At 37.1% G+C, this 17,355-nt stretch overlaps 1 protein-coding gene across 3 annotated transcripts in view; it reads left to right on the top strand.

The window, feature by feature from the left end:
- Positions 1–17,355, top strand: part of TENM1 (teneurin transmembrane protein 1) — a 605,674-nt gene that overhangs the window by 434,552 nt on the left and 153,767 nt on the right. For all 3 annotated transcript variants that reach the window (XM_025372420.1, XM_025372421.1, XM_025372419.1), the window contains exon 16: positions 12,555–12,674. In XM_025372420.1, coding sequence (XP_025228205.1) covers positions 12,555–12,674 — 120 coding nt within the window. The remainder of the gene's footprint in view (positions 1–12,554; positions 12,675–17,355) is intronic.

Raw genomic sequence — 17,355 nt, 5'->3', positions numbered from 1 at the left:
ATTAGGACCAAATTTAGTACAGCACTAAGCACATAATAGCAATGTTAACAAGCAAAAAAAAAAAAAAAAAAATGAAACAAGATGATAGGTTTCTTCTAGCTTTCTTTGGTATTGCTGCATTTCAGTTTCTTGTTTCACACTAGGATATATAATATTAACTTTGAATTGTCATCATTTCTAAATCTTAAGTACTGTAAGGACAAAGACCAAGTCTGATTTGTTCTCTTCTTGTTTTGAATATCTACTGCTATGTAGCAAATTATTCCAAGTAATGGATTAAAACAATTTAGTATTATCCTATTTCATGATTCCATGGGTCAGACATTCAGATAGGGCATGGCTGGCATGGCTTATTTCTGCTCCATGATGTTGGAAGCCTCAGCTGGGATGACTCAAATAGCTGAGGGTTGGAACAGCTGGACAGCAGCTGGGAATCCTTCTCTCTACAGGCAACCTCTCTATTTGACTAGTTGGGCCTCCTACTGGCATGATAGCTAGCCTTACGTTTGTCAGAGCTCTTATATGATAGCCTAGGGCTCCAAGAGTGAGTGTTCCAAGAGACAGGAAATGGAAAATGCCAGTCTTTTAAGACCTGGGTCCAGAAATTGTCACAGTGTCACTTGTGTCATACACAGTTGGTCAAAGCAGTCACAGAGCTTGCTTAGATTCAAGGGGAAGGACATAGATCCCACCTCTTGATGAGAGCAGTATCAAATAAGTTTTGGCCACCTTTAATCTATGACACCACTGTATCCCCAGTCCTAACACAGTATCTGGCATGAAGTAGGTGAAAAACAAGTGAGTAAGTGAGTAGCTTAGTTATGATTTTGAAGTGTGAGTGCTCTGTATTAGGTCATTCTTGCATTTCTATAAAGAAATACTGGACACTGGGTAATTTATAAAGAAAAGAGGTTTAATTGACTCACAGTCCTGCAGGCTTTGCAGGAAGCATGATGCTGGCATCTGCTCAGCTTCTGGTGATGCCTCAGGAAGCTTTCAATCATGGTAGAAGGTGACAGGGCAACAGGCATGTCACATGGTGAAAGCAGGAGCAAGAAAGAGAGAAGGAGGTGACAAACACTTTTAAACAGCCAGATCTCATGAGAACTCACTCACTATTGTGATGACAGCACCAAGAGGTGGTGCTAAACCATTCACGAGAAATCCATCCCCATGATCCAATCACCTCTAACCAGGCCCCACCTCCAATATTGAGGATTATAATTCAACATGAAATTTGGACAGGGACAAACATACAAACTATATCATGCTCTCCTCATATTTGCTCTTGAAAAACTCATTTTGGTTGCCTAGAACACACAAGTGATATTAGGACCTTAAATAATCCAATTCTCAAATGTAGAACCAGCCTAAAGGTAAGACTACAGTTCTCCAAATAGCAAAGAAACAAAATTCATAAAAGATATAGTGATAATATAACAATAGCAAAGTAATTATTCTTTTTTAAAACTTGTGATGTATTCCATCACTGTCACAACCTGCCAATAATTGGCATCATTTATGATTTTGTGTATGCATCAATAATTTTAGATCATCAAAAGTTAGTGCTAAGAAAAAAGTTGGGTATAAGGAGCAATATCAGGAAGTCAGCAGGAAGACTGCTGCTAACTGGCTCACTTGGGTAGGCATCATTATTCTGTCTCACGAGAAAACCAAAGAGAAGTACCCTAAAACAAGCTGAAGTACTACAAATGCCTTGAACATGGAATTTTTGGCAAACTCTTTATTTACCTAAGCCTTCATCCTCCTTTACTATACCCTACTCAATAATAAATTCTTGATTCTTGTTCCCGATTAGTCATGATACCTGGTGATAGCCATAATTACTCATCATAACTTGTTTAATATAACATGCTTTCTGCCCTTAGTTGAGCTGGGAATTTATACCATTTGAGATTCTGTGAATGGCAAAACAAATTATTGACCCAAAACTGAGATCAAGGGAAGGTTACAAGAACATGGTCATTGCTGCAGAAGCTGCTGATCTCTAATAAAGACTGAGACTTAAAAATAACCATAATTGACAGATACTAATTACTGTTTTATGTATTTATTTTATTACAATATTAGTATTTCTAGAAAAACTGAGGACTTTATGACCTCAGAGAGAGATATAAGAGATACCAGATTCCTCTGCCATTCTTAATGTAATACCCTACTATCAATTCATTTTTCAACACTGATGAAGGATATGCATTCACTCATTCATTCAACAATATTTATTGAGTACTCACTCTATTCCAGAAACTGTGCAGATGGAGATATACAAAAGAAACACAGTCCCCTGATTCACAGAGTTTACATTCTAGTGGCAGAAGCGGTCAAAACATCAAGTAAATACATAAATAATTAAAATAATTATGAATTACAGTAAGCCTATGGATCATGGAACATCAGGTTTCTAAGGGAGCTTGGAGTTCATCAACTCAGGAATCCAAATTCAACTGTCTTGATGGGGAAGACAGGTAACCCTGTAAGACAAGAAATATTCTGGCAAATTAGACAAAGTCATTAAACAGTAATAGAAGTGAAACTGACCTGGAAGTTTTCAGCAATAATCCAGAGATGGGACTAATTGGCTCAGGTGAGCATGAAGAGCTGCTAAAATTGACACACACGGGAGACTACTGATGACTTGCAAGAAAAATACAAAGCTTATTTGGACAGTGAACAGCTTAACTATATGCAAACAGTTTCATCCTTTGACATTTGGGGCTATAAATAATTTTCTCTACAATTTAAAATGTGTGTACCAAACATAAATTCCAGGAAGAAAAAAGAAATAATCATCCAAAAGACATCCCATTTAGCACAATGAAAAAAAAATCCCCATTAACCACACTTTGGAGTCATTTAAAACAATAGATCCTACAGTTTCTTTCAAGATAATCCATATTGGGGGAAGATTAATCATTTCACTCTTTAAATGTATGAACATTATAATGTTTACTTGGTTCATTTCTTCATTTAGTGATATGTACTGTTCTAGGCTCTGGGTTATAGTGGACAAAATCTCTTCCCCATACAGTCTAGTGCAGGAGGCAAACAATGAAAAAAGTGAACGTCGGGAAGGTATAAATACTGTCAACTGAGATAATGGTTAGGGACAGAGAAGGACCATTTTACACAGAGTGGCCCGGGGACACCTCTCTGAGGAGGTGACACTAGAGCAGAACCCTGAATAGCATTCATCTGTACATTAGATGATGTTGGTATAAATGTTTCTTGCCACCTGGACCCCCATGCAATAGATTTTAACACAAACTGGAGCCTGCTGTTGACTTTTAGGGGCCCGTTGAATCAAAATTCTGTGACATAATGTGCAATGGAAAAGTAAAACAAACCTTTGTCAAGGAATTACTGCATATTGGTTACTAGGTTTTACTGATAAATGGATGGGGTGCCTGCCCTCCAGGAGTACATTGAGAAAATTTGAATACCTCAGACAAACTGAATAGGACCTGGCAAGAGAAATCAGTCACAGCCTTAGACCATTTACTCATGCATGACAGAAAAAAGTAGCAGATCTTCATCAATTAGTGTTAATCCTAGAATAAATGAAATATTGAGAAACCACTTACTGATTTGGAATTATTTTTAAAAAGATAAGCCAAGCCTATGTTTTAAAATATTTAAAAGGAAATATAGTGCTATTACAGTATTCAAGCATTCACAGAATTAACATGTGCAGTTTTGTCTATCTATGAGTAACCCCAGAAAGTCCACAACATAAACATTTGTAATTTCACTGAGGTACAAATTTGAATCCATATGCCTTGTGTTTAGCTTTTTCATGAATCTATTTGTTAAAGACCTCTAAGTCTACTTGCTAATGGCAGATTTTTGTGTATTTTTAATCTAGGAATATTAAAAACATTATACCAAGTACACAACTAGAGGTTGATAAAAATATACAATGCAACAATTGCTGAATAAATTGAATAGACCAAGAATTGGGTAAGCTCTTTATAGAGCATCGAAATCCTCAAATCTACCTTCTGTTCACCTTCCTTTCTAAAGGAAGGCACTGCAGATGACCTGCTCACATTTGGAAAAAGAATTCCAGTGTGTTTTGGATGGGCCATAGTTACTTGGTATTCTGTTTGTCTGTCCATGTTGCTTTTCCTGAGCAATCTCCTTTGCTTATCACCTCTGAAGTTGCTGTCCTAATTGGGAAGTAAGGTTGTTGCTACTTGCTAAAAAAGCACTTTGATCTTCAGGTGAAAGGTGTTACTGAAGATGGGATCTCTTGATTTTCAGATTATATATACTGTCTAATGCTAAAATTCAGAAAACACATGTTCAAGACACATTTAAAAAATTACAAAGTGCAGAAGGTTCCCAGATTTATGGTGCTGACTGTCTCCTGAAATCAGCAGTCAACACTTAAAGGTACCAAAAAGAAACAATGTGAGACTTTCACTTCTTTGCAAACGCTCTTGGGCAAAGAAGAATCAAAAATCAGAACACAGATCTTCAAAAGGCTGTTTCAACTGATTGTTTATGATACTTTGAAACTCAGTTGTTCTGAGATGCTTAATAATACCAGTAGCTACCTACAACTTATCTCAGCATGAATAGGTATTTTGTAGTATTTTAAATATCCTACTTGCTGCTCCATTAGGATCTAAAGTTAAAAGGCTCAAATCCTTATTACCTACTACTCAGTCATACTATTTGCTTGTAATGACTCTCTAGCTGGTTCTGTCATCTCATTTTGTCCCTGGAGAGGACAAAGTGAACGCAAGTTTGGGAAGAAAGAACAAATGACATGCTGTAGCTCATCTCTCCACTACACACCCTCCACATAGGAAGTGCTCAGCAGTTGGTACATTTCTCCAGGTAACGATAATTCTGTAGCTAGCACCATCTTTGTAGGTGATCACTTTCTTTTCATTTGTAGCCATATTGTTTATATCTTGACTCTGAAAGATCTGCAATACAGCTCAGGCTCTTTGGAGGCCAGGTCAAGAGATCTCCACCCCTCCACCACTTATGAGCTGCATTAACTTAAGCGCAAAACTTTTAACTTCTCTGAGTCCGTTTCTTCATTTTTTAAATGGGCCTAATAGCTTTACCTACTCAGGGTTATGTGGACATTAAATGAAATAAGGTAAGGAAAGTATCTGGCATAGTACCTGATTCATAGTATAATAAATATTTTATTTATACAACATATATATCTAATAATATACAACATATATATCTAATAATTATCAGGGTACATAACAATAGAATTTGTAAGGCCTAGTTCAAAAAGTGATCATTTTACTGGATAATTTTACTGTGATGACATATTCCTGAGGTAACTGGGGAGAGGTCAGGGAAGAAAGATCATTCCCACTCTACATAAAGAGGAAACAGAGCTGAGAGTTAATTCTCTTTCTTAGGAAAAGTCACAATGGTGGTTACTAGCAAGCCAGAGCTAGAACACAGCTGTGGCTAGAGCAAGGACACACTTTTTCCTCTGTGGAGGAAAGAGTAATATATGCCCAGGAGATGGCCAACAAGAAGGATCTGTCCTATATTTAATGACTATCCATTAGTCGAAAGGCAGATTCAGAGAAGTGACAAGAGAGGTTAATGAGGTTAACAAAACCCTATAAGGCTGATTGCAAAGATAAAACATTTGAGTCATGTGTAGAACAAGCAAAAAACAAACCAAAAATTTTAAAGGAAAAACTAACTTCAGACTATTCAAGAGTTGCAAGGGCTTACAGGACAAATATTTCAGGATTCAAATTCTGGACGAAAATAATCATGTGTCTAAATGAAGCAAACTGGCACTTACGCAGTCCTGAAAATGTGACTGTGTCGTCAGTTTTCTTATTGCTTCAAAACACTTGATCTTTTTCCCATTACTTTGGGGATCTCAAGCCTCCAAAGCAGCCTACTTGTGACAAGCAATTACCAGGGCAGATGGGAAAATAGCCACCCTACCTCAGGGTGAGTGCCCCCATTTTGTTTTACTTGAAACATCACTAGCCATGAGGAAAATAATTCTGCTTAAAAAGCTATCTGCATTTTCAATAGCACCACCTTTCCCAGAGTCCTAGAATGTTCATGGCTAATGCTCCCAGCTGCTTTTAATGCTACCCACTTGGTAGGCATTTGGGGTATTTATTTGGGGCAGTGACCAACTGAGTAGGATTAAATCAACCCACCATATTAAAATAAAAACTAATGAGGAGATAGTATTGGGTTTGCATATGAACATTCACTGCATCTGAATTTTCAGAACATGGAAACAGGTTTATGCTATAACATTAAGTGTTTTCATAGTGCTGTGCCAGGTTAGATAACATATATCAAAAGTAGCATGTGTTGTAAGGAAACCCCCAAAATATCTGGATATTAGAAGTCCCAAATGCATTTAAATTATAAAATAGCAAATAGTAATTATATAATAATATATAAAAGAAGAATGGGGTTAGTGTGCATAAATTAAGCATTTGAAGACTATTCATTTCATCTTCCCGATCACAATAGATACTGTTTAATTCCCTAAAATAGTCAAGTATCAAACAAAACACTCCTGATGAGAATGTCATAATGCTCAATCCAGAGTGTTGGCTTCTAGTAAATAAAGTGTAAGTCATCTGTCACACAGGAATCTCAACGTAGTCACTGAAGCCCTTGCTTGAAGCATGCCATGAGCATAGGTTGCAAGGATCTTACAACTGTATTTTTAAATATTTGAGTTGAAATTCTATGAACCTATCTTGAGCATGTGCTGTGTACATCAGGCACTGAGAAGGACACAGAGAAGAAAATCACACAGTTTTTGCCCTGGCTATCTAATAAAAAGACAGACAGATCTATAACTGTCATCCAAGACTAGTTATGATAAGTGCAATAACACAACTATGAGCATTGTATAATGAGAATAATGAGGATGGAGGAGAAATGGACACTTATTTGGGATAAATAAATTGGACTAAAACATATTTCCATTTTATAATCTCTGAATTTGAAGACCCTGTAGTTCATCTTGTAGTGCAGCCACCCCTTTGTCATGACAGTTTCAACATGACTCCCCAAATTACAGTTGTTGCAAACCCTTTTCCAGGAAGAGTTAAAATTCATGCCTGACAAATTTTATAAGTGTAAGATTGTGAACCAGTGGTTGATTTGCCTGCCTTTTTATGGTTTATACCTTCTGCCTCCCTCTCCAGGAGTTCATATGCCTTAATTGGCTGAGTATGTTATGGCCTTGCTTTTCCTAAAGCAGCAGTTCTCAAAGGTTTGTCTTGTTAGGTAAATTCTATGACCCAACACCAGACCTTCTAAATCAGAAACTCTGAGGATACAACCCAGCAATCTGTGTTTTAAAAAGACTTTCCAGTGATTCTCGTGGACAATCAAGTTTGAGAATCACTGATCTATAAGAGAGAGAGATTGTCATACAGGACTGAGGACCAACACCACAATCCCAAAATTACATTCTAAAGAGAAGCCCCTTTATTCACTATGTGATGGCAGTGGTAACAGGAATATCACAAACCCTTTGTCCTAACTATTCAGAGGTATTTGCATTTCAACAGAGACCCCAGTAGCTATAGTTGTCAGGGGAATCCTCCAGTCACATCTCATATGCGACAAATTTCTATCCCTTGGAGACTTGAGCCAACTGACAATTCAGAAAGGAATTTACAAGGCAGAATTCAAACACTAGTGAGCAGAGGATTCATATAGCCTCTCTCAGCTCAGTCCTTCTCAATGCTACCTTTTGACCAGAGCTGTCAGCTGTAGAAAGGATTTCATCTGTTCCTATGGAAAAAAAAAACCTAACCTGCTCACCTGCTGCTAGATCCCCTGCTGGCTAGGTCCTTGATTTTGAATGTTACCCTTCAAAGGCTGCTTATGCTCATGTTAGCAACAAAAGCAAATCGCTATAACTTTTCTAGCCCTGAGTCTCAGTTTTCTTTCAAAAGACATTAATCAGAAATACAATGTAGTAAATTGCATCTTCTTTCAGCAATTTAGTTTTCAGCCTTGTTTTTCAAACCAACTATTGTGCTTGAGGTTAATGTTGTTGCCTGAGGTGTTAAACGAATATCAGAGATTTGACATGGAAGACAAAAGACAACAAATAAGGGAAGAGGAGAATGGAACCAAGAGTTGATTGAAGGCTAGGGATAATTTGACTATTCCATGAAAATAACAAATACAGAATGAATTAGACCTTTTGCATCAGAACAGTCTAACAAGCAGCTTGTTAGTTAAATAAGGCTCTCAGTAAAGTGTATTCTGACTTGCATTTCCCAAGATGCTTTGTTCTTCAGACCAAGCTCCAAACACCTAGAGGATTCAGCATTTAGTTAAAGTGGAGAAGCAATTCCTTTGGGATTGCTGCTTTAGCATAGTGACAGCAGGTAGACAGCTTGGCAGCAGCCTGTATTCTCTAGAGAACAGGAAAAAAGACACTTGTGGGGGGTGATATTCCCCATGCATGTTTTTAAGTCACATTGGACATGCCCATCTAAGTTCAAGTTATCTTGCTCTAACCAACAACAGCAGGGAGAAGTTCTTGTTTTCAAAGGTTCAACCAAGCAAAGCATCCATCCCATCCATGTCTGTGAATCAAAGGAGAGCCCAAGCAAAAACAAAAATATGCAGTGCCTGCCATTGAGCATACACAAGAACATACACAAGAACACACACAAAACCAACACAAAAGACAGTTATGCTGGGCACATAACTGCTGTACACATATGCAGGGTCAGCCGCATGACAGTCCAGACAGTAGCTTCTATCCTCTTGCTTGAAAGATTTAGAAGAGTTCTATATATTATTGAATTGAAAATGTTTCAGAAAAAGACAGATTTTTAAGGACCAGAACTCGGGTTGAGGGTAGTTTTGATGTGGCAAAAATTCAAGAGCTCAAGATGCTTCCTTGAGGCAGACCAAGTACAGGCCAAGTAGGACTGACTAATTTCAATGGTGATTTGAGCAAGCCAGGGACTCTCTGGAAGAGGAAACAGGGAAGCACCATAATGGGAATAAGGAAAACCGCAGAAAGCAGGACTGTGGTAATATCAAAGGCAGACCCTTACCATACATACCTCACTACTCAGGTAGGATCTAACTTTGGGGAAAAAAATGAACTATACAGGCTGCCTTAGATATAAGAAGCATAATCAAAATAGTTTATATAAATAGGGGAGAAGGAACTATATTTTAGTGGCTGTGGGGAATCAGGAAAAACAAACCAGATATAAGGCTACCATCCACAATTATTAAGAAAATAGAATTTAGAATCTGGGAGTGCACAAAATGGCAGTTGAGCCGAACAAAGTGGCACAATATGCCATACTTCCAAAGAATATATATGAAGGCTCCCTAATGGCCATTTGAAGCTGATGTAGCCTGCCTGGGAAAGCAAGTACACTTAAGAGCTTTCTTTTTGAAATGGAGACTTTGCCTAAGAAGTATATTTTTCCTAAATTTCTGCATGCAGTGTCAGTCAAGATTACTGCAAATTAAAAAGAATACTTTAATACTGTCCTGAAATTTAGACAATTTAAACTGACACTGGATGACTGATATTGTTCAAAGATTACAGTAAGTACTAGTAATCCAGGAATAAAAAGACCTAAGAGTTATTCTCGTGAAAAATGGATGACATGGAGTGTGTAAATAATGGGAGCAAATGCAGCAAGATACAGGGAATCTTAGAACATTTAAAGTCTAATACATTACAAAGGGAGTTCAATTCTGATAAATGTAGAATAATAAGTTTTATGGGGCTTTATCATATGCTGCAAGTTTGTGTGGATCATAAAATATGAGGAATAAGAAAGTAGGGGAGTTGAAAGACAAGTCTGTGAGCATTATTTATGAGTGATGAAGAGTGAAATGAATGAAAAGAAGAACAGGTAGACAATGTCTTGAATAATGATGACTTTGATGAGTCGTTATCACACAAATCTGTGTGCTTCATAAAACATGAGGAATATTAAGAAGCAGAAGACTCAAAAGACAAGTCTACTCAGAGTGAGATACAGAGTGAAGAAAGAGAGGAATACAAGGGAAATGCACAGAATAATGATAACTTTTATGAGACTTTCACTCACCAGCTTGGATCCTTCATAAATATAAGCCGTATAGAAAATTAAAAAACAGCAGAAAGAAGAGACAGGTCTGTGTGTGTCATAAAATATGAAAAAAATTATGCCAACTAAGCTTGACAAAATAAAAACAAAAATAATTGAGCCTAGTAGAGTTGTGGAAAGACACAATGTCTAGATTAATGTGAGCAAATAAAAAGAGTGAGTTTGGAATTGTCTTGCCAATAGGGAATCAGCAAGCACCTAGGTAGGTGTTATTGTTGTAAAGGCCACCTTTTTAACTGGTGGAGGCTTGGTAAGGTAATAACTAACCCCCACCATACTCGCAAAGCAGCTAACAGCATTGAGAGCTCAGGAAACAATGCTTAACTAATTTTTAAATTGTTTAGCATCGCTATAGTCTCTTCACAACCCCCCTGGAACCAATCCATACGTCATTTGCAGGAGATTTTCTCAGCTTGTTTCCATTCAATCTACACCCACCTTGTCAAAAGTTGTTCTGTAAATACATCTAAAAGGTTACTGTATAAAATCAGAGATGTCCTTTTATTTTCATTTCTTGTTACATTGGACTTAGAACCTGGGACCAGATCTGTCAGAATTAGTTCAAAATCCAGAACTCAATGACTTCAAATGACTTCTCTATTAGAACAAATGGGATTTCAAAATGATTCAGAAATTGGGACAATCAAACATGGCAAAGTAAGTGCCAATATGCCATTTGCATGCCACTCAGAACCATGATTTACATAATTCATAAAATGGACAGCTCACTGGAGAAAACCACTGATCTATGTCACAGAGCTACAAATGTTGATCTGAGAGTTCAGAAAATACACAAACACTAATAGCAACAATTATACTCGCTTACCTTTGCATAATACTTAATGGCTTGTAATTTTTGTTGGGGAAGGCCTTACATAGAAGAGGATAAATCCTATTAGCATAACTTATAACCAATTCCTCTGATTGCAACAGAATTTAGTAGTGAGGTTTATTGGCTAAACATATACAACCAACTTTGGCTGGTTGAATAAGCTACCATCTATAGCTTATTCAAAGGGTTTTACTTTTTCTCAAATGATGTTTGTGGCCATGAGCCTTTACATCCTTCCCTTTACATCCTTCCCTTTACCTTCTGATTCTGTTAAAAGAATGTATAACTCCAGGATGAAATGATTAGGATTACTCTGAAAAGTCATGTTTTTCTGAATAACATGACCCCCTTTAATCCAAGATTGAGCTGCCCTGGATACCCAGAATCCCACTTGGTTGCAAAAAAAAAAAAAAAAAAAAAAAAAAAAGGTGGCATTGATGCCCTAGGAAAAATCACTGACCTTGCTCAACCTTCCTCAACCCTGCCAGCTCCAGCTATAAAATTCATGTCCAAGAGCTCACAGCTGCCAAGACTAGGATCAAACTTTGGTGAAAAAACTGTCCCTTCCTCCCCAAATAACAGCAGACCAGTGAAAAAAATCTTTGCTTGGGATTTGTCCCGGGGCACTCTTCTTAACCTCCAGCCTCCTGAAATTTGTTACAGCTTGTCAGCCAGGCTAGTGCTGAAAGTCTTGTACATTTTAGTGGACTATATCCCTGAAAGAGAGCCCTATTTAGGGACTAGTTTAATGGAATTCCATTTTTCAGTAGGGGATGAGACTCATTTGTTTAAAGGGAAAGTGCCTTGAAATATTTTATTTAAATTAGGCAAGAAAAGCAGTATACCACTGTCAGGGATCATGTCTCTTTTGCAGACTTTAACTTAAAGTGTGCTCAACTAAATTTGTTTGTTTGGTTGGCTGGTTGTTTTACCAGAAAAAGACACTTTGGCAGTGTATATCAGGAGGCTTAAAAATATTCATACTATATATGTAAATGCATAGAAAATGAACACACAAACTAATAGTGCTGATTACCTCTGATGAGAACACCAAGAAGTAGGAAAAAGGCGGTCAACAGGGATTTTAGTCTTATCTTACAATATAATTATGTATTAACTAATGTAATTAACTTTAATTTTGATAAGAGAAAAGTATCATTCCACAACTAGGACTCTCTCCCAAGGAAATAATAAGAAACTTAAGTCAGAAAAAAATTAAGAAACAACAAAATGTCCAAAAATCAGGGGTAGGTTAAGCAAGTTACAGGATACTAATTTAAGGGTGTATTATATAATAACAAAATGATATATTAAGGAATTTCCAAATACATTGGACAATATTAATAATATGCTTTTAACCTTAAAATATCTGGATTCCAAACCATACTTAGTATGATTCTAATTTTGAGAGGAAAAAAAAAAAAAAAAAACAACTCCTCCCCAGAATGTTATTAGTAGTTTTCTATTGGTTGGTGAAATTATTGTTTTATTTGTTATACTTGACTGTTTTCCAAAGTTTCTACAACTTGACTTCTAGAATCTAGTCTCAACATGCTTTTCTGTTTGCCTTTGGTCTTGTGTTGCAGGCGTGCCTGTGTGATTCGAGGCCAAGTGGTGGCCGTAGATGGAACTCCTCTAGTGGGAGTGAATGTCAGTTTCTTGCACCACAGTGATTATGGGTTTACCATCAGCCGACAAGATGGAAGGTATGTCAGTATTGTTTCTGATCATTGTGGGGGCCAATTACTGACTTCTAGCCAGGGGTAAAACCAGGGCTCAGATGACACAGTGATGGTAAGCCCATCTTTCTTCAAGTTATATCTCAAAAAGTCATTGGTGATATTTATTTCCTCTATTTCCTAATTAATTCAAACTGAATTCCTCTTCTAATCCTTCTCAAGTCTTCTTGAAACCCAGGCGATGTGAAAAGTTTTCTATCCTTTATCTAATTCCATCTATAAATCCAACTTTAAAGTTCAGTGACATTATGTGAATGACAAATAAGGAACTATGGAACACATAGGCTATTTTTCCATAGTAATCCCCAAATATTTCAGAAATGAATGCATCCAAAATATTTCTTTCAAAAGTACAGAATTTAACCATACTAATGGAGAAGCTTTAAAAATGTGTCCTCCCTAGGATGCCTTTTTGACTATTGGCTGCAACTGATGGACAAGCTTGGCCAGCCTATTTAATTATAGTGATTTATCCTGAAGCACCAACCACCAGGCTGCTCTCTAAGGCCTTCTCAAGGTTCTCTAACATCTGAGAAGCAAGACTTTGAAGTAAATAAAACCTTCTCATCCTGGAAAAGGATTTGCTCACAACAACATTTTTGTTGCTGTCATTTAGACGCACATTGATTCAGAGTATTTGAGTTAATAGGCCCATGTGTCCAGCTTAAAGGTACCTATTTATGACTCTCAGGGACACTGTAATAATGACTTTGAGGTGCCCTAGTCTCCAGGTGACTACCCTTTAAATGTCCTACTCATATCAAGCCACTTCAATAATCACATGCAAAAAAAAAAAGACCTATTGGCTTGGAGCTTTATCAAACGGTGAGAAACTATCTCATTTCAAGAACCTACAATCAAACCTTATTAGTCCTAGCCACTTCAGAAATGTTAATTGTTCAACTTAGGCTGTGCTAGATTTATTTTTTCAAGATCCTGTCAAGAAAGTACTTATTAAAAAAATTAGTTTAAAAAGATGATAAGAAAGAGTTTTAGCCTACTTAAGAAAATAAACAGTTCTTAAGGACTTTAGTAAATTATATAAATTATTTATTTATAAATTATATTGCTTATTACTAACCATCTCTTCATTATAACAAGCTCAGCAGAACTACTTTGGTAGCACACACATATATGTACATATATATGTACATATATATATAACTTCATTTCCTTTCAAATATTCTATAATCAGAGTTCTCTATTAATTCAAATGGGTCTTTCTCCCAATTAGATTGAATAATGGAATTTTGGTAGTGCACTCACCAGTAACTGGTGCTTAAAACTAGCCTCACCCTTGCTAACATCTTCAACCATATGCCATAAATTAAGAAATGAGTTATGTCTCTAAATAGAATATATCCTCTGAGCCATTTGATTTTGACTTCTCGTGGAGGCCTGATAAACCCTCATTTTTTTAGCTTACATACAAAGGTTTCGGTGAATTATTTGATATTTGCACAAGAACCTAAAAGAATCTTGATACCTAAAGATTCTAAAAATGTTAGTGTCCAGTTTAGAGGGAACATTAAAGAGGGTAATCTTTGTTGTTACTTTTGTGTCTTTAGTTTTAAGGGAAATGCCCCAAGACCGTCCTCTGCTGAACTCACAGTAAGAACTGAGTTTATGTAGATGACAGATACTAGTCAGAATCCTCTCTAGCAAGAATCCTCTTCAAAATATGGTCCCCAAATGCCAACCAGACTGTTCCACTGTCATTTCTTGGACATAAAGTGACAGTGTGATGAGAGTTTCCATTTATATGTCTCTGTTTGTTGCTACCTCAGTTTGAGTAAGTACATTTCAAAAGTAGAAAATCGTAAGAAAAATATACCTGAGGTCAAAAGAGTATAGAAAGGCTGAGATTAGTATCTAGATACCTAGTAGACAGAGTGTGATATGAGAGTTGCTGATAGGATCCTCCATGTCCAAATCTCAATCTCTCCAGTTGGCCACAGTGCTTATAATTCTCACCAATGGTATCACTGCTTTGGGTGAAGCTATCAGCTCTCTCAAAGTCCCCATTGAATGCAAATGTCATGTTGAATGTAGAACTATTTACCCCCATTATCAATTACTTGCAAAAGTAAACTGACAAGTTTCCCTAAAGAACCAGGAAAGGTCTAGATCACGGGACCAAAGTAATTTATTCAAAGCAGAAGGAAGGATGGTGGTGAAAGACTGAGCCCTTTAAAAGTATGAAGAGATTAGATACTCACATAGAGAAGGGCCTACTTAGCAGAAAAGAAAAAAGCCTATTCTAAAGGAAAGGTGAATGTTTATGAGTGTCTACTGTATGTCAGACACTTTCATGAATGTCTCTGTTTTCATGCTCACAACAACTATCTGAGGTAAATATCATTATTATCACCCTCCCCATTTGTTGTATAAGAAAACTTATCCAGATAATAAGATAGAGTTCAAGATTTAAACCGAAGTAATCTTGCTCTTTTCTTCTATGATTTACCACCTTCAACTTAGATATATAACCAGTACTCAGTAAAGTGTTAAAAGAGAACTATTTGTAAATAGTTCAGCTAATGATAAGCAAAGCAGGTGAAGTGACGACATTCTTAGAAGGTTCTTGAGAAGCATTAATGGTCTCAAGAACTTTGTTCTGAAGACTAGAAGATGAAGAGAGGCTTCCCTTTGATTCTCCTCAAGGCAAAAGTTTGTTCATTTATGGATACTATGAAGCAGAGAGAGATAAGCAATTTGCATAGGTGTCAATAGCCTTCCATTTGTAGATAGGACTGGTTGGGCTTATGTGTTGACAACAATCTCCAAACAAATAAATCCTCTCCCTTGGGTCTTTTATATCCACTCTCATATGACTTAATAACCTGTTCTTAATGGTCCATACAAATGGAGGTGTTTTGTGGTGAGAGAAATCCCAAAGAAGCAATCATTCAGAGAGCATTCTATTTGGCATTGGAAATGGTTTAGATGGATCTCTGGCCACAGTTCCACCTTCCATCTCCATGTCAATTAATGAGTCAGCCAGGCAGTGTTTACTGTGTATAACTGCGAGGTGGAAAGATGAGAAGCGTATCAGTCAGGGCTTTCCAGGGAAACAAAATATGACATAGATACATCGATATTATTGTATTGAGAGAGTGATTTATTCCAAGGAATTTGCCTATAAGATTGTGGGGATTGGCAAGTCTGAAATCTGTCAGGCAGGCTAGAAGACTGGAAACTCTCAGGAAAGAGATGCAGTGGTCTTAAGGCAGAATTTCTTCTTCCTCACAGAAACAGTTTTGCCCACCCATATTATCAAGGACCATCTCCTTTACTTAAATTCAACTGATTATAGACATTAACCACATCTCTAAAAGACCTCCACAGCAATACCTAGATTGGTGTTTCATTAAATAACGCAGAACTATAACCTAGCCAAGTAGAGATATAAAATGAACCACCATAAGAAGCCTAAAGGAAGTTCCAAGGAGACCCTAAAATCAGTATCTGCTCATGGAGATAATCAAAAGCTGGCCTATAGTTCACTTGAACTACAAAAAAAGGAAAACATATGGCAAATGTAGTAGGACAATGGATCTGATTTGAGAAGAAAGGTAACAGTTGTTGAGTTCCTACTATATTCTTGACCCTTAATTCTTTATCTCATTTATTCATTTACAATAGCAGCTAAGAGATAGATTATAGAGGCTTCATTTTACTAGTGAGAAAACTGCATCTCAGGAAGGTTAAATAACTAGCCCAAAGACACAAAGTTAACAGGGCAGAGCTGGGATTCAAACCCAGATATATGTGAAACCAAACCCACATTCTTTCTACAAAACAAGATGCCTGGCCTCCCGGATTCACGCCATTCTCCTGCCTCAGCCTCCTGAGTAGCTGGGACTATAGGCGCCCGCCACCTCGCCCGGCTAGTTTTTTGTATTTTTTTAGTAGAGACGGGGTTTCACCATGTCAGCCAGGATGGTCTCGATTTCCTAACCTCGTGATCCGCCCGTCTCGGCCTCTGAAAGTGCTGGGATTACAGGCTTGAGCCACCGCGCCCAGCCCTATGTTCTTATCTGGATAGTTTATTTAGTTTTCATGTTTGTGTTTGTTTTATGTTTCTAAATAAATAAGCACTTAAATTTTGAGTCAAGAGTCAAGGTTTGGGTGAGGCATATAAACTTCCCCAAGGATACATACTTAAATCCACAAAGAAGGTGAACTAGGGGAAAGGTTTCTTGACAAGTAGTGTCAGATTTTCCCCACTACACTTGCCTTAAACTGCTCCCGTATTATTATGAATTCAGACCCTCTGTCTTAAACCATAAACCGTTTGGGTTTTCTTAGTTCATACCTAGATTATTCTCTGTAGCTAACACAGTTCTTCAAATCCTCTTTTTGGAAACTGCCTTAATATAAAGCTACTTCACTGAAAAAGCAGCAATAAAAAACACGGTATTATCCATCCTTTGTTACTGTTCATTTATCTTTATCTGCAAGATTTCTGAAACAAAACACGATTGGTAATACTATAATAAATGTAACAAATGTCATAAGAAGAGAGTGGTGAGATGTCCATAATTAAGTCTGATTCCCTATCAGGGCTTTTTATCATTGAAAAAGTGTTTTGCTGAAAGATCTTTTTTAATGCAGTCAATTGCTTACATCTCTCTCCTGTGGATTT

Source organism: Theropithecus gelada, chromosome X (assembly GCF_003255815.1).
Source record: "Theropithecus gelada isolate Dixy chromosome X, Tgel_1.0, whole genome shotgun sequence".
Classification (NCBI taxonomy): Eukaryota; Metazoa; Chordata; class Mammalia; order Primates; family Cercopithecidae; genus Theropithecus; species Theropithecus gelada.
Note: the sequence above shows the minus strand (reverse complement) of the source record. Positions and strands in the feature narration are given on the sequence as shown.